This window comes from Entelurus aequoreus, linkage group LG01 (genome assembly GCF_033978785.1).
Source record: "Entelurus aequoreus isolate RoL-2023_Sb linkage group LG01, RoL_Eaeq_v1.1, whole genome shotgun sequence".
Taxonomy (NCBI): Eukaryota; Metazoa; Chordata; class Actinopteri; order Syngnathiformes; family Syngnathidae; genus Entelurus; species Entelurus aequoreus.
Window position 1 is genome coordinate 26561100 of NC_084731.1, and position 24216 is coordinate 26585315.

General features: G+C 40.0%; 1 protein-coding gene across 4 annotated transcripts in view; it reads right to left on the bottom strand.

Moving 5' to 3' along the window:
- Positions 1 to 2668: 2668 nt before the first annotated feature.
- Positions 2669 to 24216, bottom strand: part of ncoa3 (nuclear receptor coactivator 3) — an 83133-nt gene continuing 61585 nt past the window's right edge. For 3 of the 4 annotated variants that reach the window (XM_062046610.1, XM_062046621.1, XM_062046627.1), the window contains 12 exons: positions 23237 to 24192; positions 23026 to 23143; positions 22380 to 22619; positions 22061 to 22273; positions 20766 to 20883; positions 20484 to 20649; positions 19966 to 20316; positions 11973 to 12200; positions 11627 to 11891; positions 9976 to 10168; positions 4179 to 4401; positions 2669 to 4102 (listed from right to left, as the gene is read on the bottom strand). In XM_062046610.1, the coding sequence (XP_061902594.1) occupies positions 4091 to 4102; positions 4179 to 4401; positions 9976 to 10168; positions 11627 to 11891; positions 11973 to 12200; positions 19966 to 20316; positions 20484 to 20649; positions 20766 to 20883; positions 22061 to 22273; positions 22380 to 22619; positions 23026 to 23143; positions 23237 to 24192 (3083 nt within the window). In that variant the 3' untranslated portion in view covers positions 2669 to 4090. The remainder of the gene's footprint in view (positions 4103 to 4178; positions 4402 to 9975; positions 10169 to 11626; positions 11892 to 11972; positions 12201 to 19965; positions 20317 to 20483; positions 20650 to 20765; positions 20884 to 22060; positions 22274 to 22379; positions 22620 to 23025; positions 23144 to 23236; positions 24193 to 24216) is intronic. The other variant, XM_062046635.1, reaches the window with a different exon arrangement.

Sequence of the window (24216 nt, forward strand, 5' to 3'; positions counted from 1 at the left end):
TCTGGTTCCATTGACTTACAGATACTCAAGAAGACTCGAGTTTCACTGAGTCACAGGTACTCGATGTAGACTTGAGATTTATTAACTCACAAGTACTCAACAAAGACTCGAGTTTCACTGACTCACGAGTAGTCGAGGAAGACTCGACTTTCACTGACTAAATGTGCTTGACACAACTCGACTCGAGTTTCGCCAACTTGTGGGCTGACAAAGACTTGAGTTTCACTGAATCACAGGTACTCGACGAAGACTCGGGTTCCATTGACTTACAGGCACTCAAGAAGACTCGAGTTTCACTGAGTAACAGGTACTCGATGTAGACTTGAGATTTATTAACTCACGAGTACTCAACAAAGATTCAAATTTCATTGACTCACAGGTACTCAAAAGGGTAACATGACAAATCCGCTGATATATTACATTGGCGTCATGAATAAAAAGGCTCATAATTATAGTACTCAATTTGTTGCTACCCAAATATTTTGAATGTACATATGTTTTTTTTAATGAAGTCTTTAACTGTAGTAGAACAGCAGGAAGTTATGTTTACGCATGCATACTTTAAATGAAACGCATGCGCAGACAAATCGGAAAGCTGCTTAGGTTTCAATGGTGCGTTCAATTTGTACTGGGATGTCGGAATTTTTGACTGCGTATTCGGAATTTCGACTTGGGTGCCCGTCGAGTTTTGATTTCCAAGGTAAATGGAACACACCATTAGCATAAGCACATAAATGAAGTGAGCTGCAAGTTCCCTAATGTTCCATTCAACACACAGGCCAAGTGAAGTGTGGAGCCGGAAGAGGAGGGACTATCTCCTATCTTTCATAGTCATTCAAAACCAAACTGTGGCGGGCCGTGCGTTTCCCACCTGGGCCTTCAGTGATGTCCGACTTTAAAGATTACCTCTCAAAATACTATAATTGATGTCACCACATGACCATTGCTGGAGAAATACTATACAGGAACACATTTACGCCCTACTGGTCATTGAATCACATCAACAGAGTACAAAACTGGCGCAATTAAAACGCACCAGCAATTAAAACATATCTTATGTGGTACTGTCAAAATTGAAATGTCAAAAAACATTAAAAGTGAAAAAATAAAATATTTGAACTCACAGTTAGTAGGACCCATTCGATGTCGTATAAGCCAGTGGTGCCCCTCGTCGTCGGCTTAGTCGAGTGGAAATGGCGAGCATTTCCCCATTTCATCGCCAGAACAGCTGAGCTAGATTCACAAGATGTAGTTTCTCTTTAAATATCCTTCTAAAAATAGCCTCGCAAATATATATCTGCCACCTAATCAACGTTTTGTTCTCCCTCTCTGCTATCCCGGTCTGGCTACGGTGCAACACTTCCTGCTAAATTGAAACTTGCGAATGGATACTCACTTTGGAGTGACAAGTATGTATCCAATCACAGTCTCGTTAACATCAGGCTACTTGGATAGGCTACTGTCAACAACTTGTGATCTGATTGGCCATCGCAACTGTCTATCAACTCTATGTGTTCTCAAATTCATCCGCTAAAGGTCCCGATGAGTATCCAATCACAGGACGCGTTAATGTCACGTTCAACACGAGGCCATCTAGAAGGCCTTACTGACAACAACTCGTGATCTGATTGGCTATCGCAACTGTCTATCAACTGTATGTCCCCGATCACTTACAGTACACGGACGCCCGCATTGTTGATTCTGAAGGCCCCGGGCAGATTTCGTACAGCATGGCAACATAAGCTAGCTGAATTCTGATTGGATACTGTAGAAGTTGCTTCCTAGCAGTTCCACAGTAGACACGGCACAGGAGCCAAGCGTGCAGTTTTAACAAAGTTTTATTGTGCATAGATTGTTTGTCAGTCACGTCCGTATCCTCTCTCCTCCCCTGCTCTCGGCCGCTTACTGTTAAAGACAACAGATGATTCGATTAACACGTACCACCTGTGAAATCTAATCACCTGTCAGCTGTGTCTCGCCGTCAGCACATGCCCCGCCCCCAGCCGATGGTGCTCGTCCTCAGCACCATAGACAGAGGCGGTGACCTTTGCTCCTGCAGGCGCGCTGGCCACACCTCCCCCCACAGACACAAACTAAAAATAGCACTGGAAGGAGCATAATATGACATGAGAATATGAATACTTTTAGATATTTAGGGAAAGGAAGTTAAAAAAAATTATTGTATCTTTAATTATGATCATGATTTCTGGTTATGTTAGGCCAGCAGAGAAGGCCTTGCTGGCCCTGACGGCACACCACTGAAACCAAATATACACTATAATATATAATCAAAATAGAAAATACATTCATTTTAAGGATAAGATTAATAGGGGACTACAAATTGCGATTGTCATTTCCGGTAAACGCATAATTCATTTGGGACACAATCGGTCTCTCTCTCGAGCTGACATGTATCCTTGCACACATACGTGTGTAAAGCAAGTGCAACAATATACACACCATCGAGGGTAAATTTACTTTATATTGAAATTAAAATATTTAGTCATATTTTTCAAAGGAACAATGGACTCAAGGATAATCATTTTAGCTGGAAATGTGACAAATAAATGAGTCAATATTCAAATAAAGGGCTACATGAATAAAGCTGGTTTGGTACTGTGAGATACATGGGCACATATTTTCCCTTCAATAACTTGACACATTTTGGTTTTGTTTCTTTATTTTGTAAACATTATATACCAGGTGATGTGCCCGCTGAAAATCAGAGGTCCACAATCAAAAGTGTTTAAATAGAAATTTGTATTTACATCAATATCAACATCAACTGAAAAAACAAATCTGTAATATACATCTTGTAAAATGACAGCTTTTCATACCTCGAGACAGCTAAAAGATCTCACATTACAAAGTTCTTTTTTTTCCCCCACCGCCCACAAAGTAACAAAATCTGGCCATAAAATGAAGTTGTTTCTTAAAAAAATACATGAACTATTGATATGTCTTGAAGTGGACTTTTCTGTTTACACAGCAGAGAATTTCCAGTCATTTCTGCACTTCACAGAAAGCCCACGTGCTGCAGAACAATTTTAGATTTAACGACATAACCATCAGATGTATTTGCGGAGCTATATGTACCTATTTACCATCTGAATAAAATGTATATCCTTAAATGTACACCAGGAACCTTTAAAAACTATACAAAGATGTGGGAAAATATCTTTGGATTGCGCATGTTGAAAAGGTAGAGTCAAGAGTCCAAAAGAAAATGGCTAAAAAAATACACTGCATGGAAACTGAACAGGAAGGAGAACTGCAAGGACCAGAAGTGTTGTTGAAGCTTGTGTCCTTTTTCGTTGTACTCGCACGCCACCCAATAAAATAGTTCCACGTGACTGACGGTTCAAAAAGTTCCATCACTTTCCAATAAAACTTCTGAGTGTGAAAGCTCAAAACCTTCAGTTTGTCAGATCCATATCACATTTAAAAGTGCCTCGCTAAGACATGACATACACACATTGTCAGAGAATACAAAAATAAAACATTAAAAAAAAAAAGACAAGGAAAAAGGAAACGGAAATCCCATCAGACCTGTAATATTTGGAAAGATTTCAGAAAAATAAAAATCAGCTTTGACCTACTTGACACAAAATACAAGCAAGTCTCATCCTTTGTGCAATTACAGGCTTTTAAAATCATGTTTGATATATTTTGCAGAATATTTACAAATCCTATTTACAGACGATGCTTGAGACATCTAATACTGCAGTACCTTTTGTTTGCCAAAAACAGAGGTTGAGATGCTCAGTGGGTGGAAAAGAACAGACGTTATTGCTCCAACTGTGTGCTTATAGCTTCCAATGACTTCAAGGTGAGGCGCATACACAGGATTGGAAGAAAAGGGGAACAGAAACATAACAAAAAACATTGTTGAGAAGGCATCATTCTTTTTAAAGAAAGGCTATAAAGATGAAAAATATTGCAGCAATCCTTCCCCCCCGCCGTACAGAAACCTCCAGGTTAAAGTGCAGCCAGAGACAATTGTACCGTCGTCCCGTTCTGCTCAACACAGTCGCCCCACAAGGCGTCCTCTTGGATGAGTAGTGTGTTGTGGTAGAATTGAGGCGTGTTCTCAGCAATACTTCTGCAAAGAGAAAAGCGGTGAGGAGATGCAACAAAGTTTTCAAAAACATCAAGACAAGGACACACTCAAACTTTACCTGATCAGGCCCCATTGGCATGCGACCCATTCCCATCGGGTTCATGCCCATCTGGCCCTGCATCTGTCCTGGCATCTGGCCCTGCATCTGTGCCGGCATTTGGCCCATTTGTGCCGAGCCGCCCCCGCCGACCGCGCCGGGCCTGCCCATGGAGTTGCTCATCATCATGTTTGCAAACTGGCCTTGGTTGGCCTGCTGGGCAAACTGTTGCTGGGGATATGAGCTGCAAGACAACAATAACAACTAAATCCTACACACGGGGTCTCTGCAGGTTTTAACAAGACACATTTAAGACTTTAAGACCATATTGAAAATAATTTAAGACCATTTCCCATCCATATGGACAAAGACAAAGGAAAATCAGGGGGCCAGAATGAATTGTAAGTGTATGAATTAGGGGTGTAACGGTACGTGTATTTGTATTGAACCGTTTCGGTACGGGGGTTCGGTTCGGAGGTGTACCAAACGAGTTTCCACACGGACATATTAAGTAGCGTAACGCAGGTTGTGTAAACAATGCACACCGAGGCACAACACGCGGCATGCTAACAGCTAAGGGGCTACGATAGACTGACCATACGTCCTCTTTTCACCGGACATGTCCTCTTTTACGGAGCTGTCAGGGTGGACTTTCTTAAATGCCTCAAATGTCCGGCATTTTGAGTTAGGGTTGCGTGTATTTTCAATGTATGTTCAGGGTTAAGAAGGGGTTAAAAACAAAACAAATTGTGCGCGCAGCAGCATTCGTGAGGGAGGGGCAGAGACAGAGACAGTGAGAGAGTTATGATAAACGCGCATGCGCCGACAGGCTCTGCTTTTTATCCATAGATTTATCAGATTAAATTTTTTATTATCTATAGCAGGGGTGTCAAAAGTGTGCCCCGGAGGCCATTTGCGGCCCACAGCTAATGTTTTAAAGGCCCACGGCACATTCTAAAAATACTATTAAAATAAACAAAAACGTAACAAAAGTGAAATAAAAAAGCTTAAAGGTTAAATGTAATTTAGAAAAAGTTGCAATGTTGACTAATAAAACAAAGCAGTTTTTTTTCTTTTAAACTGTCATTGCTCAAAACATAATATTAAATCAAAATCAATGTTATTATGAATTATTGACCTATCCAAGGTTCTGATTACTTCACATCAAATATTCCACTAAGAAAAATATTTTGGGTGGAAGATTTTGCAAATTTGGTAAATAAATAACCCAAAAATGTATATTTTGTTGTTTTCTTACTGTATCGAAAATTAACCGAACCGTGACCTCTAAACCGAGGTACGTACCGAACCGAAATTTTTGTGTACCGTTACACCCCTAGTATGAATTGATTCAATGCTTTTTCACAACGGAAAACAAAATGGTTGAACTAACTAAATACACCAGAAGTCTCTCTATGGTAAACTAATTGAAAAAAATATCAGCAAACATACATCCATTTTCTTCTGTTTATCCGAGGTCAGGTCGCTGGGGCAGCAGCCTAAGCAGGGAAGCCCAGACTTCCCTCTCCCCAGCCACTTTGTCCAGCTCCTCCCGGGGGATCCCGAGGCGTTCCCAGGCCAGCTAGGAAACAGTCTTCCCAATGTGTCCTGGGTCTTCCCCGTGGCCTCCTACCGGTCGGATGTGCCCTAAACAACTCCCCAGGGATGCGTCTGGGTGGCATCCTGACCAGACACCCGAACCATCTCATCTGGCTTCTCTCGATGTGGAGGAGCAAGGAGCAGCGGCTTTACTTTGAGCTCCTCCTGGATGACAAAGCTTCTCACCCTATCTCTAAGGGAGAGCCCCGCCATCCGGCGGAGGAAACTCATTTCGGCCGCTTGTAAACCGTGATCTTGTCCTTTCGGTCACAACCCAAAGCTCATGACCATAGGTGAGGATGGGTACGTAGATCAACCGGTAAATTGAGAGCATTGCCTTCCGGGTCAGCTCCTTCTTTACCACAACGGATCGATACAGTGTCCGCATCACTGAATATCCGCCTGTCGATCTCACAATCCACTCTTCCCTCACTCGTGAACAAGACTCCGAGGTACTTGAACTCCTCCACTTGGGGCAAGATCTCTTCCCCAAACTGGAGATGGCATTCCCCCTTTTCCGGGCATGAACCATGGACTCTGACTGAATCTCAACCTAGTCGCTTCACACTCGACTGTGAACCGATCCAGTGAGAGCTGAAGATCCTGGCCAGATAAAGCCATCAGGACCACATCATCTGCAAAATCAGAGACATAATCCTGCAGCCACCAAACCGGATCCCCTCAACGCCCTTACAGCGCCTAGAAATCCTGTCCTTGAAAGTTATGAACAGAATCGGTGACAAAGGGCAGCCCTGGCGGAGTCCAACCCTCACTGGAAACGGGTCTGACTTACTGCTGCAAAACATAACAGCTATTTTTCTGATTTGCCATAGAAGTGTGTGCTGCATATCAAGTGTTTCCATGTAACAACACCAACCAGAAGGTCAGCAATGTAGAGGAAAAGACAACAATATATTGTCTGTGAAAGGGACAGTTAGCATCTCTGCGAAAGCTAAATGGTTAACTTTTGCAGTGCTTTTACAGATGTCAGAATTATTAAGCAAACATATAAAAACATCCACAGTACTACTACTATATTTGCACAAAGTTGTAAAAAAACAGAGTGCACACAGACTGATTGTCTAAAAAGAAAGAAGGCGATTATGGTTTGAAAGCCTCAAACAGAATTTAGGTGTGAATAATGTTGATAACATTCAAATTTACTAAGATCAATTTGTATCTGGTATGAATGAATACATTTTCACCCGGTATTGTGCCTTTTTTGAAAACATATTGCTAGAAAACAAGGACACATTTTTATTTTAAGCATGACAAGATGACATTCTCAAATCTTCTTGCTTTCCTCACCCAACCAGAACACTAAACAGACAACCTTTATAGCTTTCAATGTCAGTTGCTGTATAAACTTAGAGAAAATATTAGGCATAAGAAGCTGATCTGAAATTATTGGAATGAATAATATATGATAATTATGTATGTTTCTTTCATAATTTTTACTGCTGTGAGTATAATACTACCACAGAGAAATTAGTGCACGCTTACTGTATGTTTTAGTACGATTTCACTAGTAAATATCTCATATTGATATCCTTCGTCAATTGGCACCACTTTACCCACAAAACACTCCTTAGGATTCTTGTATAGTTGTGCAAGTGTTTTTGACACAGACTTCTCCCGGATTTTTGACTTTTACATCATCCTTCCATTTACCGTATTTTCCGCACCATAAGCCGCACCTAAAAACCACAAATGTTCTCAAAAGCTGACAGTGCGGATTATAACCCGGTGCGCTTTATATATGGATTAATATTAATATCTATTTTCATAAAGTTTAGGTCTCGCAACTACGGTAAACAGCCGCCATCTTTTTTCCCCGTAGAAGAGGAAGCGCTTCTTCGTGTACGGTAAGCAACCGCCCCCATAGAAGAAGAAGCGCTTCTTCTTCTACTGTAAGCAACCGCCAAGGTGAGCACCCGCCCCCGTAGAAGAAGAAGCGTGCGGATATTTCATTTCATTTGTGTGTTTCTGTAAAGACCACAAAATGTCTCCTACTAAGAGACACGCGTACAAGGTTCCACTGACTTTTGATATTCCTGTGAACCGCACTGTGGATACAACGGGAGCACGTACGGTGAATATCCGTTAGCTTGCCATGCTAACGGCCAGAAACTTCCACCCATGGTGATATTCAAAAGAAAGACCTTGCCAAAAGAGAACTTTCCAGCCGGCGTCATCATGAAAGCTAACTCGAAGGGATGGATGGATGAAGAAAAATGAGCGAAGAGACCGGGTGACCTTTTTCACGCAGCTCCGTCCCTGTTGATCTACGACTGCATGCGCGTCCACATCACAGATGGTGTCAAAAAACAAGTGAAGCACACCGAAGAAGAAGAAGAATTCGAGGGATTTGTGGATGAGTAATAACTTCAGAACGTGAGCTTTAAATGTTTATTTTGTGTGTTGTGTGACATTAACGTTCGAGCAAAGTTGAGTTATTGATGTTGCTATTGCTCTGCACTATTTTGAGTGTTACTATTTTTGTGATTGCACATTTGCACATTACATTTTGGGAGTGAACAGAGTTGTTAGAACGCTGGTTTGTAATAAATTATTAAAGTTTGACTGACCTATCTGACTGTTTTTTTGACATTCTCTTTAGCGCAGCGTAGGTAAGGCTAATAACACGGGGCGGCTAATAGGTAAACAAAGTTTTGAAATATGCCATTCATTGAAAGTGCGGCTAATAACACGGGGCAGCTTATGGTGCGGAAAATACGGTACTTTCACCGCAATGTTTACAAACGCTTCCCTCTTCAATGCCTCCACATCCGGGTCCTAAATACTTTATATTAGAGATGTCCGATAATGGCTTTTTTGCCGATATCCGATATTCCGATATTGTCCAACTCTTAATTACCGATTCCGATATATACACTCGTGGAATTAACACATTATTATGCCTAATTTTGTTGTGATGCCCCGCTGGATGCATTAAACAATGTAACAAGGTTTTCCAAAATAAATCAACTCAAGTTATGGAAAAAAATGCCAACATGGCACTGCCATATTTATTATTGAAGTCACAAAGTGCATTATTTTTTTTAACATGCCTCAAAACAGCACCTTGGAATTCGGGACATGCTCTCCCTGAGAGAGCATGAGGAGGTTGAGGCGGGCGGGGTTGAGGTGGGGGGGGGGGGGGTGAGGGTAGCAGGGGGGGGTATATTGTAGCGTCCCGGAAGAGTTAGTGCTGCAAGGGGTTCTGGGTATTTGTTCTGTTGTGTTTATGTTGTGTTACGGTGCGGATGTTCTCCCGAAATGTGTTTGTCATTCTTGTTTGGTGTGGGTTCACAGTGTGGTGCATATTTGTAACAGTGGTAAAGTTGTTTATACAGCAACCCTCAGTGTGACCTGTATGGCTGTTGACCAAGTATGCATGGCATTCACTTGTGTGTGTGAAAAGCCGTAGATATTATGTGACTGGGCCGGCACGCAAAGGCAATGCCTTTAAGGTTTATTGGCGCTCTGTACTTCTCCCTACGTCCGTGTACACAGCGGCGTTTTAAAAAGTCATACATTTTACCTTTTGAAACCGATACCGATCATTTTGAAACCAATACCGATCATTTCCAATATTACATTTTAAAGCATTTATCGGCCGATAATATCGGCAGTCCGATATTATCGGACATCTCTACTTTATATGTTTCCATCCACCGGCTTCAAGCATGCATTAAATTGATTGTTCTGGAGCCACAAATCATTGAACTTACACTTACTCATATTATGAAAGTAATTCGGCTTTACTGTGGGCTTTCGTTAAGTTTTCTCCGCTCCTATGCTAAGCTGTAACACGCCGCTGCATCCGCACAGCACACTAGATTGTGGTGCGCGAATAATATTGACCCGATGGCACATAGTTCCGTTTTGTAGTTATTTTATTGTGTCCTCTAAAATCGAAACATATAAAAGCAAGACTGATTAATTTTATGCATGGTTTAAATAAAAGTATCATAGATTTTAAAGACCTTTCAAAATCGTATTTAGAACCTTGTATGACATTTCAGGAGAATTTGAGACATTTTAAGGCCTTAAATTAAAATTGTTGGATTTAAGGCTTTTTAAGACCCCACTGATACCCTCTACACAGAAAGACGTATCGCACAAATGAGGACGCTTTTCTTGTGCATGTAAAGAAAATGTCATGACAGTAAGGTTATGTCTAAATACTTGCAGGAGGACATTGGAGGTTGCATACCTTTTGCGAGGCATTGCACCCGGCGGCCAGCCCTTCATGTCTCCTGATGGATACATGGGCGCTCCATGTGGATTCCCTTGCATTCCTGACATCATGTTGTTCTGAGCAGTGCCGCCCATCCGTGACGTCATCATGTTTCCTGGTGAGCTGCTACCCGCCGCCATTAATGACGGCTCCCCCTGTTGGTTCATTCCTGCACATGCAAAGAAAGAACAGCCCTGAAGTCATTCAGTTGCTAATGTTCTGTAAATAAATGTAGCCTTAATTAGGGATGTTTTTTTGGCCTCAGACTTGGTCCGATTTCGAGTCCCAATCCGACATTTTAACAATAGATTATAGAACTACACTTTTATAGCAAAAATTCCATAATTAAAGTATTAAATTAAGTATTTATACTTTATTTAATTGCATATATTTTAAAAATAATCTTCAAGGTTAAATACATTTAGTTATTCCCAGTTTTAGTTTAGTTCAGTTGAATTATTTATACAGCACATTTAAAAACAACCCCAGTTGACCAAAGTGCAGTACATATATTAAACACATTAAAAATAGTACAAAACAGTGTCAAATTCTTATTTTAATGCAGCGGTATGAGCAAAATTCCAGTGCCTCACATTTTGTGATGACGATTGCGCCAGTTCACACATATTCAAACCATCCCAGCTAATTATACTCGGCCTCGCAATTTTGTCCCAGCTGCACCAAACGCAACGCAAATGTCGAACCAATCAAATGTCTCCCTGCATCGCCCCATGTCTTCACTTCCTTGTTTACATTGAACGAGATTCCTTCATTCATTCACTCATTTATTTCTCATGAAGAATGTCTGCAACTTGTGGACGGCAGAGGAGATCAGGCATAATAGCAATAATAAGACAGCCTTTTGGTGTTTGTTTCACACAACTGTGTGTGAATAAGTCACATGTGTAAACAACAAACATGCCAGCAGCTGGAGTACAATGTTGGTGTAGATATGGATTAAAATACACTAAGCCTACACGTACACTTCATGAATAAAGAACATATTGAAATATCTCACAAGAGTGAGTACACCCTTCAACCACAGTGCATCTTTTCAAGGGAGAATACTAGAAATGAAGCTTGTATATACTTAAGAGTACCGGTAGTCAATTCTGTAGTAATGTTGTTGAAGATTTATATTGATTACTCGTCTTCGACATAAATTATTTTAAACTGTCAACGTTTTCTATTTTTGCGTCATATGAAGGCTACATTACTGTAGTTTTTGTTTGCAAAAAAAGTTTTCACATTTGTGTGTGCCATGTGTGTCAAATGCTTTTCTAATTTTTTTGTTTAGATTTGTTAATTACCTTTTCTTCAGCAAATTTCCCTGTATCATTACAGTGGGAAAATCACAATTTATTGCAACTTTCACTTTCTCCCGTAATTTTAATGCAGCAAACACCTAAAAAAAACTGCACTCTCTAGGAATATGGAAATGTTATTGTGTCTCCCTGAGCGTGCCTCCCTTTTGAAGGAATCGTTCATGTGAGTACAATCTGTGGTCATGTAAACACTGGGACACAGCTGCGGTAAAGCTCGGCCACCTGTGCGATGATTATTTTAACTAATCATATTTTTAAAGAACATGTTCAAACAAACTCATGTTTCTATTTTCTTAACTCACCATAGTTACCTCCGTAGTTGAATCCAGGCTTGTTCATGGCCGAACCTCCCATTGCAGCGTCCATACCTCCCGGCGCAGTCACATTTGGAGGAGGACTGAATCCTGCTGCTGCCCCCTGTGTCTGTTGCTGCTGCGGCTGTTGCTGCTGCTGCTGCTGTTGCTGTTGCTGCTGCTGTTGCAGCATCAACATCCGCTGCTTCCTCATCTGCATTGTCATTATTTCCCTGCTGCGCTGGGCCATCATCTGAGCGTTCAGGAAACCCGGCTACCCAAAAAAACAAACACTCATTAGGTCAGGCTACTTGCTTGGCTCGTGCAAAAAGGTGCAAAACCTGTGATGACATACCTGACCACTCATCCCGGACTGCATCCCAGGTTGCAGACCATGTTGCATGCCAGGCTGCATGCCGGGTTGGAGACCCGGCTGCATGCCAGGCTGCATGCCAGGTTGCATGCCAGGCTGCATTCCAGGTTGCATTCCAGGTTGCATGCCAGGACGCATGCCGGGGCGCATGGCAGGGTTTCCTCCAGGAGTGTTTTCCATCTTTATTCCTTGACGGGTCTGGTTCATGAACTATCAATTAAGAAAAATAAATAGTACTTTATAAAGAGTGTTACTTCTTACAGTCTTTTTTCAACCACAACATTAACTTTAAAGATGATCCAGTGTTTCACATAGATTCATTTATTTGTGACAGCCCGCCATGAATACATTTGGACCACCACAAATAGATTTGTTTTAGTCATAAACACATAATAGAGGGACTGTAATACTGTGACATTAGCTAGACATTACAATGCCTAAAAGTAAATAGAATTTCCAAACACATCTCATACGCACCTTGGGCCTCATGTATTAAAAGGGAACTGCACTTTTTATTTATTTTTGTCCATCATTCACAATACTTATGTGACAAAAGAACACATACGTTTTTCATATTTTTTTATGCATTTTAATTTGTAAATAAACGCTAGCAAAAGTCAGCTAACAATGTAGCTAATGGGAATAGCTCTATTCTTCAAAGCGTTCTTAAAAACATCTAAAAGGCTCCACCATCGTTTTATATACACACTGTAAGTACAATATATATGTAATGCAGTAACAGGGACAATAATAACATGTAATATTTACATATTTTGCTCATTTTAAGCATACAACGGCATATTAATTTCATCGAGGCATCACAAAGTTCGCTTTTCCCTTCAACAGCACCACTACTGCTCTTGGCAGACAGTGTGAGAGACAACAAAGACTACTTTGGGACAAATGATGATCCAGAACCTTATATTTTCAACCCTTTATATAAGGAGGATGAGCTACAAGCTTTAGAAACTGTGTGCTACATAGATTAAGCTTTAGTGAACCACTGAGCATCATGTAGCAGTGTTAAACAGGGTATACAAACTACAAACATAATAAGACAATCACTTACTGTACAATGTATGCTCTCACTGTGATGCCGACTAATGGGATGTTTGTATCATCCCGTTCAAATTAAGAATTAATCATAATCCTCCCGTAGGCAAAAAAAAAAACGTGGGCACAAATGAGCATATTTTTGTGTCTTTCTCGCCATATCCGGGTCTAAGTTGAATGTTAAACTTGACCACCTTCTCCGTTTATAGCCACACCCTTCTACAATCCAGGCGAGAGGCATGATTTATGATTTACAATGAACTTTCACCAGCTCAGAGGCGATGCAGCAGCTCACTGGCTCAATATGTCAATATAGCAGCATAAGCTAGTTACCGCTCTGTGATCGTAGCGTAGCTTTAAGTAGTTTGTTAACATTAGTGCTTAGAATAACAATATTGTCAATACTTGGTTGATATTCAGGTTTCAAGTTGTAAATGAAGTATTGTTGGCAGTTTTTTTATGCTTTTTAGAGGGCTTCATGGACGGAATAGTGTACTCCCATTAGTTGCATTGTTAGCTACCTCTTACTTGGCTAATTTATTAACTCAGAATGCATAAAAAAGAAAAAAAATGTGTTCTTGTCTTACTTGAGGATTGTGAATTCCAAAAAGAGTGCAGCTGCTCTTCGAGAGTTGGTAGATTTACTACTAAAAATTGGTGTACAATCAAATCCAAAAACTTTTCAGATGTATTAAAGTGTTAGAGTTAGAGTTAGAGTTTATTTCGAACATGCAAGCATACAACATGATACATCACAATTTCCAGTTTCTCTTTTCAGCATGTTCGAAAAGGAGTAGGAAGAAGCAGAGCTTATTTAATCCTACCCCTTTTCTTTACAAAGTTGCTGAAACTTTTTTATTCACTTCCTGTTCTCAATTTATTCACAATAAACTCCATATGTAATCACAATAAAAATAAAGAAATAAATAATAGTAAGAATTTAATAATAATAATTGGTGAAGAAAGTCATATTTCATATGATGAGAAAAGTAAGATTACTTTAAGAATGAATGAATGAATGGATGAAATAAATTGAAAATGTTTGTCATGGTTCTTCTTCTTTGTACTTTGTAAACACTTTAAGTTTGAAGAGTTTCTTGAAGTGGATCATATTAGTACATCGTTTGATTGCTTTGCTTAATCCATTCCATAATTTGATTCCACATACTGATATACTGAAGGTCTTAAGTGTTGTACGTGCGTACAAATGTTTTAAATTACATTTTTCTCTAAGATTATATTTCTCCTCTTTTGTTGAGAAGAATTGTTGTATATTCTTGGGTAGCAGGTTATAGTTTGCTTTGTGCATAATTTTAGCTGTTTGCAAATTCACTATGTCGTGGAATTTCAGTATCTTTGATTCAATAAATAAAGGATTTGTATGTTCTCTATATCCAACATTATGTATTATTCTAACTGATCTTTTTTGTAACACCGTTAATGAATGAAGTGTACTTTTGTAATTATTTCCCCATATTTCTACACAGTAGCTCAGATATGGTAACACTAGTGAGCAGTATAGACTATGAAGTGATTTTTTTGTCTAGAACATGTTTTGCTTTATTCATTATTGACGTGTTTCTTGCTACTTTATGTTGTATATTTTTTACGTGAGATTTCCAGTTCAATTTATCATCAATCATTATACCTACAAATTTGGTTTCATTTACTCTTTCAATTTCTATTCCGTCTATTTGTATTTGTGTTTGACTTTCTCTTCTACTATTACCAAATAGCATTATTTTAGTTTTACTAAGATTCAACGATAGTCTGTTTTTGTCAAACCATCTTTTTAATTTGTTAATTTCTTCTGTTATTATTTGTATTATCTCCTGTGTGTTCTCTCCTGAACAAAACGCTGTTGTATCATCCGCAAATAATACTAACTTTAAATCTTTTGTAACTTTACAAATGTCATTTATATAGAGATTGAATAATTTAGGTCCTAATATTGATCCCTGAGGTACACCACAGGATATATTTACCGTTGTAGACGTGTGTTCGCCTAGCTTCACGTATTGTTTCCTGTTCGTTAGATAACTTCTTATCCAGTTTAAGACTAACCCTCTGATGCCATATCGTTCTAGTTTTTTTATTAAAATATTGTGATTAATTGTGTCAAATGCTTTAGTTAGATCCATAAAAACTGCTGCTGCACATTTTTTACTGTCTATTGCATTGGTTATTTCTTCTGTAATTTCAATTAAAGCCATTGAAGTTGAGACATTAGCTCTGTATCCATATTGGTTCTCTTCGAGTATTCTATTTTTATTTATGAAACTCTCTAATCTGTTATTAAACAGTTTTTCAATGATTTTAGAAAATTGTGGAAATAAAGAAACAGGTCTATAATTTGTAAATTGATGTTTATCTCCAGTCTTATAAATTGGTGCAACTTTAGCTATTTTCATTTTGTTTGGGAATGTACCTGTTTGAAATGATAGGTTACTAATATACATTAATGGTCCTGAGATCTCTTCTATAACCTTTTTTATCGTTTCCATATCAATTCCATTACAATCAGTTGAAGTCTTAGATTTACATTTTTTCACGATTGTAACTATTTCCTCCTGTGTCACATTACTGAGGAACATGGAGTTGGGATTTCGCTCTATGGTATCATTATAGTCCTCAATTGGAACTGGGTCTGGAATCCTTTCTTCCAATTTTGGACCAATATTTACAAAATAATTATTGAAGCTTTCAACTACTTCCTTTATGTTGTCATTGTTTTTATTTCCGTCTAAAAAGTATTGAGGGTAGTCCCTCTTTGTGCCATTTTTAATAATGCTATTGAGGATGCCCCATGTTGCTCTCATATTATTTTTGTTCCTGTCCAATAATTCACTGTAATATTCTTTTCTACATGATCGTAGTATTTCTGTTAACTTGTTTTTATACTTTTTGTACTTAATTTCTGCCTCTATAGTTCTTTGTGCTATAGATTCTCTATATAGTGTATTCTTCTTCTTACAAGCATTTTTTAATCCTTTTGTCATCCATGGTTGATTATTCTTTCTCTGTTTATTACTAAGTTGTATCCATGGACAATGTTTGTCATAAAGTATTATGAACTGGTTTTAAGAAATGTTCATATGCTTCATCAACCTCTTTTTCATTGTACACATTGTCCCAATCTTGCTTTTGTAGCTCAATTTTTAAAGCAGTCATCCTCTTCTCTGTGCACAGTCTTCGAAATGTCCTTTTGTCTTCCATTTTCTTCTTGTAGTGTCCATCATATATTGTAAAAACTGGCAGATGATCACTAACGTCGGTTATAAGTAGACCACTTGTAGTGTTATTGTCAAACTCATTGGTAAAAATATTATCAATAAGCGTGGCACAGTGTGCTGTGAGTCTACTTGGCTTTGTGATTTTTGGATATAAACTGATGCTGTACATTGTATCAATGAAGTCATCAATAGACTTTTGCTTGTTAGGGTTCAATAAGTCAATATTAAAGTCACCACATAAGAACATTATTCTTTGACCATTGTCCATGTAAGTAGCCTTGATCCATTCTTCAAATGTTTCTATACTTGACTTAGGTGATCTATATATACAACTGATGAAAATGTTTTTGCTTTTTTCCTGACATGGTTATACATTCTAAGATATTATCTATAGCAAATGACATGTTTTTTACCACTTTGTAGTTCAGGTTCTTCATCACGTACACAGCTACTCCTCCTCCATTTTTGTTGGTTTTGTTGATGTAGTTTAGTTCATATCCCTCCAGATCAAAATCTATTCCTTTTTTATCATCAATCCATGTTTCTGTAACAGCAATCACTTTGAATGGTTCGTTGATGTGTTCCAAAAAGTTCTTAATGTTGTTGTAGTTTGCATACAAGCTTCTGCTATTAAAATGAATAATTGACAATTTGTTATCGCATGTAATGTTGCTATTATATTGATCATCTGTATAATAAAAACAATTATTACTGATGTGGGAGAAAAAATTTGTATCTGGATCTATATCATTTTCCAAATCCTGGTTTTTGTAATCTTTGTTGCAGAAATTTTTTAGTTCCATATTTTCTTGTTCAACAATCTTTGATGTTGTTTCAATAATCTCAATAAGTGTAGGTGGATGCAATCCTGAATGTAGGTCCTCTTGTTTAGTCGTCCCTTGGAACATAGTAGTGTCGATGTTGAATTTGGGTGTTTGTTTTCTGTCGGAGTCCATTATCATCGTTGTTTTGGTAGCTGTGTAAACTTTAAAAATTGTCCAGGTCCTTGATGTCATGGACAACAATTACTCTTGCTTCTGGACCTCCATTCAGCTTGATGTAGATTTTACAGTTGGTGCTCCAAGTTCCCTGGATTTTTCCCTGCTTTCTCAAGTCGCGTGCTTTCTTGGCGATTCCAGCATTGCGTTTTGTGAGATGCTCATTCATGTACACATTTGTTCCCTTCAGCTTCTTTCCCTGTCTCAGCAATGCCATTTTAGATTTTCTGTTTACGAGTTTCACGAGCACGACTGGAGTGGCGTTGTTGTTTCTTCCGTTCAGTGGGATGCATGTTTCGATGGTATTAATGTCAATTTCAATTTCCTTTGATTGCAGAAAGTTGACCACTTGCTGTTCTGGTTCACCTTCATTATTCACAGCTTTCGCATAGGATCTTGGTTTAATTCGGTGCCCAGTCACGATGATATCATTCATTCGTTTGTCCTGATCCATTTCATCTATGATATTCCTCAACATGTTGTTGTCTTCTTGAAGGGTCTTCATTCGTTTGCCCATTTCAGTGGCTTCATTATTTCTTCTGTTGTTCTGAGATTGCAGATTTTCTATATTTTCCTGCAGACTTTTCACATCTTGTTGGTGTTCTGTTGTTACTTTTCTCAGATATTCTTTCAATTCTTTCATTTCTTCTTTCATTTCTTTTTTCATTTCTTCTTTCATTTCTTCAAGTATTTGTATTATCACTTCTTGATTCCCATCATGTCCTGTGTCCAACCTCAAATCTTGTTCCCAGTTGTGTTCTGTAACAGCTGACCCCGAAGGTTTCGGGATTTCAACCTTCCCTTTACCTTTTCGCATTGCGGCAGTCACTGACGTCACTGCCTCTTGCTTGTGTCTTAACGGCAGTTGCTTCTTTAGCGACTTGCGGCACTTTAACTTGTTTTTTCCAACAATTTCGTATCTTGCGCCGTTCAGAGATCAATTTGAGGTGTCAGCCTATCAACTTATATCACTCTGCGACGTCGGGATCACTTTAAAACAGCTGTAAACTCGCCGTAGCTTTTGGTTGCTAGGCAACCGCTTTGAACTGCGGCAAGGCGCCTTTGGCTTGAGTCTAACGGCTCTCTCAACTCGCCTTCTTTCAGCGTACCAGTGCCTCTCAACTGACCAAAATCAGATTGAAGATGCCAGGGTACTCTCCTGTGGCTGTGATCGCAAATCAGTGGTCAAAATCTTCAGATTTAACAAAAAAACTCCGGTAGCAAGAGCGGAGCCTTTCTCTTTTGCGTCCTTTCTCATTGACAGGAAGTGACGTAGAAGTGTGCGCACGCACTAATCCAAGCACTTATTTTTTTTTTTTTTACATCCCACGTAACATGGAATTAAACGAACGTGTTTGCTTGGCCGTTTAAATACGCAAATCATATTGAAATTAGCCATGTGCCTGAGATCCCCGTCTCTCTGCCCAATCAGAATTCACTGCAAGCAGTAGGAGGGGCTTCTTTTTGGCGTTTCCAGCGAACGAAAGAGGGTTGAGTGGGATAAAGTGTGTGAGCCTGTGAATGCTGTGGAGTCAGAGAACCGCAAAAAGGAACAAATAAGTATTAAGTGGTACTACATTAGAAAGAAAGTCAAGAAGAAGATGGATGTGGATGGCCAAAACAGGTGAGGGAACCATAGAGTAGTGCTCTCCCTGTTTGAAAAGATAGTCGCTGCAATGATACGTACAACTTTAGAAAAGGTAAGAGCACATTTTGGTGACTCTGATTACCCCCAAGATGAATATAATTTGTGTAATTTACGGGAAAATGTGGTCATACAGTAGCCTCCTCACAGGCAGATTAGAGTTTCATGTTGAAAATTATGTAATATTTAGTTTAAAATGTTTTAAATTTAAACATGTTAGCATGTTAAAAATTATACAAAATACTTTTGACTCTTGTTCGATTATTTAATTTATAATCACAACACAGAAGAACTAACAAAGTTGGCCCATTCCTCCACCGTTTCCGGTGCCATTAATGTGGCGTGACCATCGGCTGCTGCTGCTGTCCGCCTCACAGGCCAAGCTGTGCTGGAGTCACAAGAACACATTGTGACAGCAATCGGTGGCAAAATCATTGCCTAGATAATCTAACAATAAATAGCATCCTCACAAATATGAATGAATTTGAAACATTAAATGCATTTGCAAAAGAGGTAAAGTTGTGTTTTTGCCTTGATCTTTTACACTGATTAAATCAAATGTGGCAAAGCCTGAAGGACCACCTTAGTGTACGTGAAAAAGGGCACATGCTACATTTTTGTGCGTATGCACATGAGGCCCCTGGTCTGCCAGAGAATAGGAAAAGGCAGCAGGAGGGATCACTGTTGCAAACTTTAGGACTTTTTCACTAAATTCAGCGTGTATTTCGATTGTCTTTTTCAAAAAGCAACCGGGAATATATGTACCAACTATTTTTGGTCTTATTAGTCACTTTTGGAGGCTAACATGAAATCCAGCATTTCTCTCCTTAGCGGGCCGTTCTGTGGACCCTGCGTCCCCAACGACAAAAAGAAGCTAAATAAATGTTTTTTTTGCATTTCTAAAACATATTTGTTTTTTATTTTCACTTCACAAATTTTTTGTCTCTACCACAGTGTCTAAAAGAATTACATGCAATTGCGTCATTTCCAATTATGCAAATTAGACAACGGTGCCAGTGTGGTAAAAAGTGGGATCTATAACGCACCTGTTGTCCTTGTAGTCTTTGCTGAAGCTGCAGTCTGAGAGGCTTGGTGGCAGTCATCATACGAGGCCTCATCATGTTTGCGCGGGGATTTCCCATACCTCCCATGCCTGGGAATGCTCCTGTCTGGGCCATCTGACCCATCATGGGGTTGAATCCTGCAGGAGATTGACCCGGTAGCGTGTGGCTACCGTAACCATGCTGCATGCCCATCGAGGGCGGTCCGGGGGGTCCAGGGTACCCTTGGCCATACATGGGCTTTTGCTCAATGCCAATGGTCGAATCCGGACGTGAAAAAGTCTCTGATGGGCCGCACTGAGATGGTCCTTGATCCTGGCCATCAGGTCCTTGGGTCTACAGTACGAAGAAGACACATGGATTAAACAATGGATCTGAGTCTGAATGGTAAAAAAGTTGCTGTCGGTTCCAAGGAGCGCATGCATGTATCCTCGAGAAGCTAATTAATCACTTCTCGATTATTCAACTTTGCGATTCAAAATATTGGCTGACACATCCCATACCTGGCCTACTATTTCAGGTATGCCGAGCGCTCGGTCTATTTCTTGCAGCGCAATAATGTCAGCAGTGTTGAGCAGAGAGTCCAGCTGATCCAGAAGTACTCGCTCATCACTCGGGCCCTCGCTGCGAGCAGCTAGGAGGTCATCTAAGGGGTTGCCAAACTGTTCCCTGTCACAAAAGATAACATGATGTATTGAGCCATTTGTACTACAGTATTGTGTATGCGATGATACTTTATTTAATCCCTTGAGTTATGATGTCAACAGTAAAAGACTTGGATTTACCTGTTAGTGTTACTCTGGGGTCTGTCCATCCCAATGGCAGATTCTCGCCAAGAAGGGGAGTGTGGTGTGGGGGCGTGTCCACTAAATGGGCTCAAGGCCATATTGCCATCATTACTACCTACAGAGGGGGGAGAGGATGGAACATCAACATATGCTTCACGCAGTTCAAATTATTTACAAGAAATAATACAACACAAATGGTGGTAAATTAATTTCCACAAAGTATGAATTAATCATTATAATTTTAATATATATTTATAGAGCATAAAAACTATTTTTTAACCTTTTGAATAAATTTTTCACATTATGAGAGCCCTCTAGACATGAAATAAAACCCACATAATCACCATAATAATAGAAACTAATACTGTACTGAGTTTAAGAGCCATGCTCTCTAATCTAGTTGTATTCGTATATTTTGTTAATTTAGCCATGTTTATGCTTGGAAATAATTAATTGATGCTAAAAAAAACAACAACACACAATAGCCTTTAAAAAATCTGCAATCGAATGAAGCCGCAAATATTGAAGCGCGATGTGGTGAGGGACAACTTTGTATTCATGAAGAATTTTCCGTCTGAACTTCTACACTTCGACAACATATACACATTTACTCATATGTAGGGCTGCAGCTAGCAATTATTTTAGTAATCAATTAGTTTGTTCAATTAATCAAGTAACTTTAACACACTTCATATCCTTAATGCGTATTTTAAGGAAAATTGTTGAAATAAAAAAAATGTTCCCCCTCCCTATAAGCCTAATATTTTTTTCCTCTAAATGCACATCATTAACATTGAAATTGCACTTTTAGTATATGCGCTTTAATTAAAAAAAACAAAAACATTTTAAGTTCTCTCTGCTTTTGCCGCCACACAGATCACCGCTCTTTATTACAGCGGCCATGCGGAAACTATGTACGGTATGTATATTTAAAGTTCCGGAACCTTCCCGCAGTCCAGATTTTATAAAAATTGAAATGGTTAACCAAAGCAACAGAATATAAACTAAATGTTTTTTCAAATTAAATTAATCAATTATTTATTACAAGATACTAAGACTAATTATCCATCCACGCGTTTTCTGCCGCTTGCCCCTTTTGGGGTGGCGGTAGGCTGGAGCCTATCCCAGCTTCACTTGGGCAGAAGGCAGGGTACACTCGGGACAAATTGCCACCTCATCCCGGGGCCAACACAGATAAACCGCATTCACGCTCACATACTAGGGCAAATATACTCTTATAGACCGACATTTTAGTACCTTGTGATGGTACACCACAAAGACAGATAACTTACCCATATCCATAAGTTGTTGCTGCAGGATAGACCTTGTATTTGCAGGTAAACTGTTGGAGCGGTTGATCATGGGTCCGCCCATTGGGCCAGAGCGGCCCATACCTAAGTGACCTGGTCCAGTCAAAGGGCCTGTGTTTGATCTTTGCATTCCCCAATCCCCTGGCCCTGCCATTGGAGGGCGCTGTGGCATTCCCATCCCTCTCCCCATGCCTCCTGATCAACACAAGACAGTCATGGACAATGAAGCTTAGCCACACAGCAAATAGCCTACAGGTATGTTTGGTAGGATAGTTTAAAGAAGGTATTTTTTTAAATTTACTTGTTGGATTTCCTCGTGGCGGGCACACTCCAGCGGCTCCGGGAAAGCTATTGGGAACACCCCCAGGTCGGATTGGAGCATCCATGTTCTCTTGTTTTATGAGTGTGGGACAAGGGACGTTCCTTCTTACAGCCAAGCCGCATCCAACTCCACCTTCTCCAATCATCGGCTTAGCATCCACGGACATGGTTCTTTTATAAATCCCTTGATGACCTGAAGCCATCGCACATTTTTCTCCATCTGAAACACACGAAATAAAAAAGTTAGCTTACATAACAGTCCAAAAACTATATTCATTGCTGGAAACCATGAACCAAAAATGTTTGCTGCATCTAATTTAGGGTTTCTCACTGTATGAACCAGAACTGTCAAAAAATAAAAGTAAAATTAAAAAAATACTACACAAATAAAATTTTTATTTTGCATAAACAAATGTGGTATACATAATCATTAATCAATCTTTAAGTGTGATTCACTGCTCGCTGCTCCCCTTTTTCTTAGCAGAAGCGTCATTACCTGTTTAGCTATCCAGCCATTTCTTCCATTAAAGAGCAGTTTTCTGTATGGTTTCATTATTAGGGTGATGATTGGTAGGCTGAATGGAAACTGATTTATTGAGGAGCCCAGATATAATCTGCCTGCTTACCAAGTAAACTCTCTGGTATATTTCCCAGTTTGTTTCCTTCTTTTCCTGATCTGGAATCGGGCTCTGGGTAGAATCCTGAGACGTTCCTAGTTCCCAAGATGGTCTCCAAGGTCTCCGCCTGGGTCATTTAAGATGGAAATAATGACAAAACAGGTTTCTGGTCAAAAATAATGATGAAGCAGAGAAAGGTAATTTTGGGTCAAGCTTTTACCTCATCAGATGGCTCAAGCTTGACCTTGCTATCTATGGCGTGGGACTCCGAGCTGGTGACTCCTGCCCCTTGAGTTCCTCTACCCTCTAGCTCTTCCAGCTTTGGCTTGATATCGACACCCTCTTTTGTGTCGTCCTTATTAAGGAGGTAGTGAAGGAGTGCGTGGGGTTTCTCCTTCTTAGGACTCTGCTGCTCCTGCTTTGATTCCGATCCTCTAACTCCTCCGACAGATGCCGATCCAGCCTCTGACACGCCTGAATCTAAGCTACTCTTTCCAGTGGCCTCAGCTGTGATACGAGCCACCTCATCCGGAGTGTTACCATTTTTTAGGAGCTTGTGGAGAATCTTGTGCTTCTCCTGGAGTGACTGACTTGTAAAATGCCCCGCACTGCCGGAGGAGGACACTGCACCATGACCTCCCCCCGTAGAGGAAGACACACCTGTTGAGGAGGAAGGGCTGGTGACACCAGTTGTTCCTTCTTTGCCATCGGGCGTAGAGCTTGGTGGGTGATTAGGTGGCGCCAGCTCATCTGTCGGGGAAGTAAGGAGCTGCAAAAGCTTCTTGTGGCTTTTGTCATGTATCCGTCGATTTAATTCTCCCATGTTTGGTCCTGCCTCTCTGCTGGCATGACTGTCTGGTTTGTCTGGAGGGCACTCGCTGGTGGGGGTGTGAGGGTGCTGCTGGTCCACTGTTGGCCCCAAAGAGCTGCCCGGACTCTTAGAGTCACAGTGAGATGGGATGCTGGGCTTGCATGGACCACCTGCTGCCTGGTTGGTGGAATTGATACTTGGTGAACTGTCAGGCTTGTGTGTGGTAGGAGAGGTAAGAGGGGAGGGCAGGGGATTGCCCACACCCTCACTAATGGCTTGGAGAGCATTCAGTGAGCTGCTGGAGTACGTTGTGGTCCCACTTCCCGAGTTACACGGGTGGCTGGAGCTCATGGGAGAGTTCAAGCCTAAAAATTATGCCACAAAGAGAA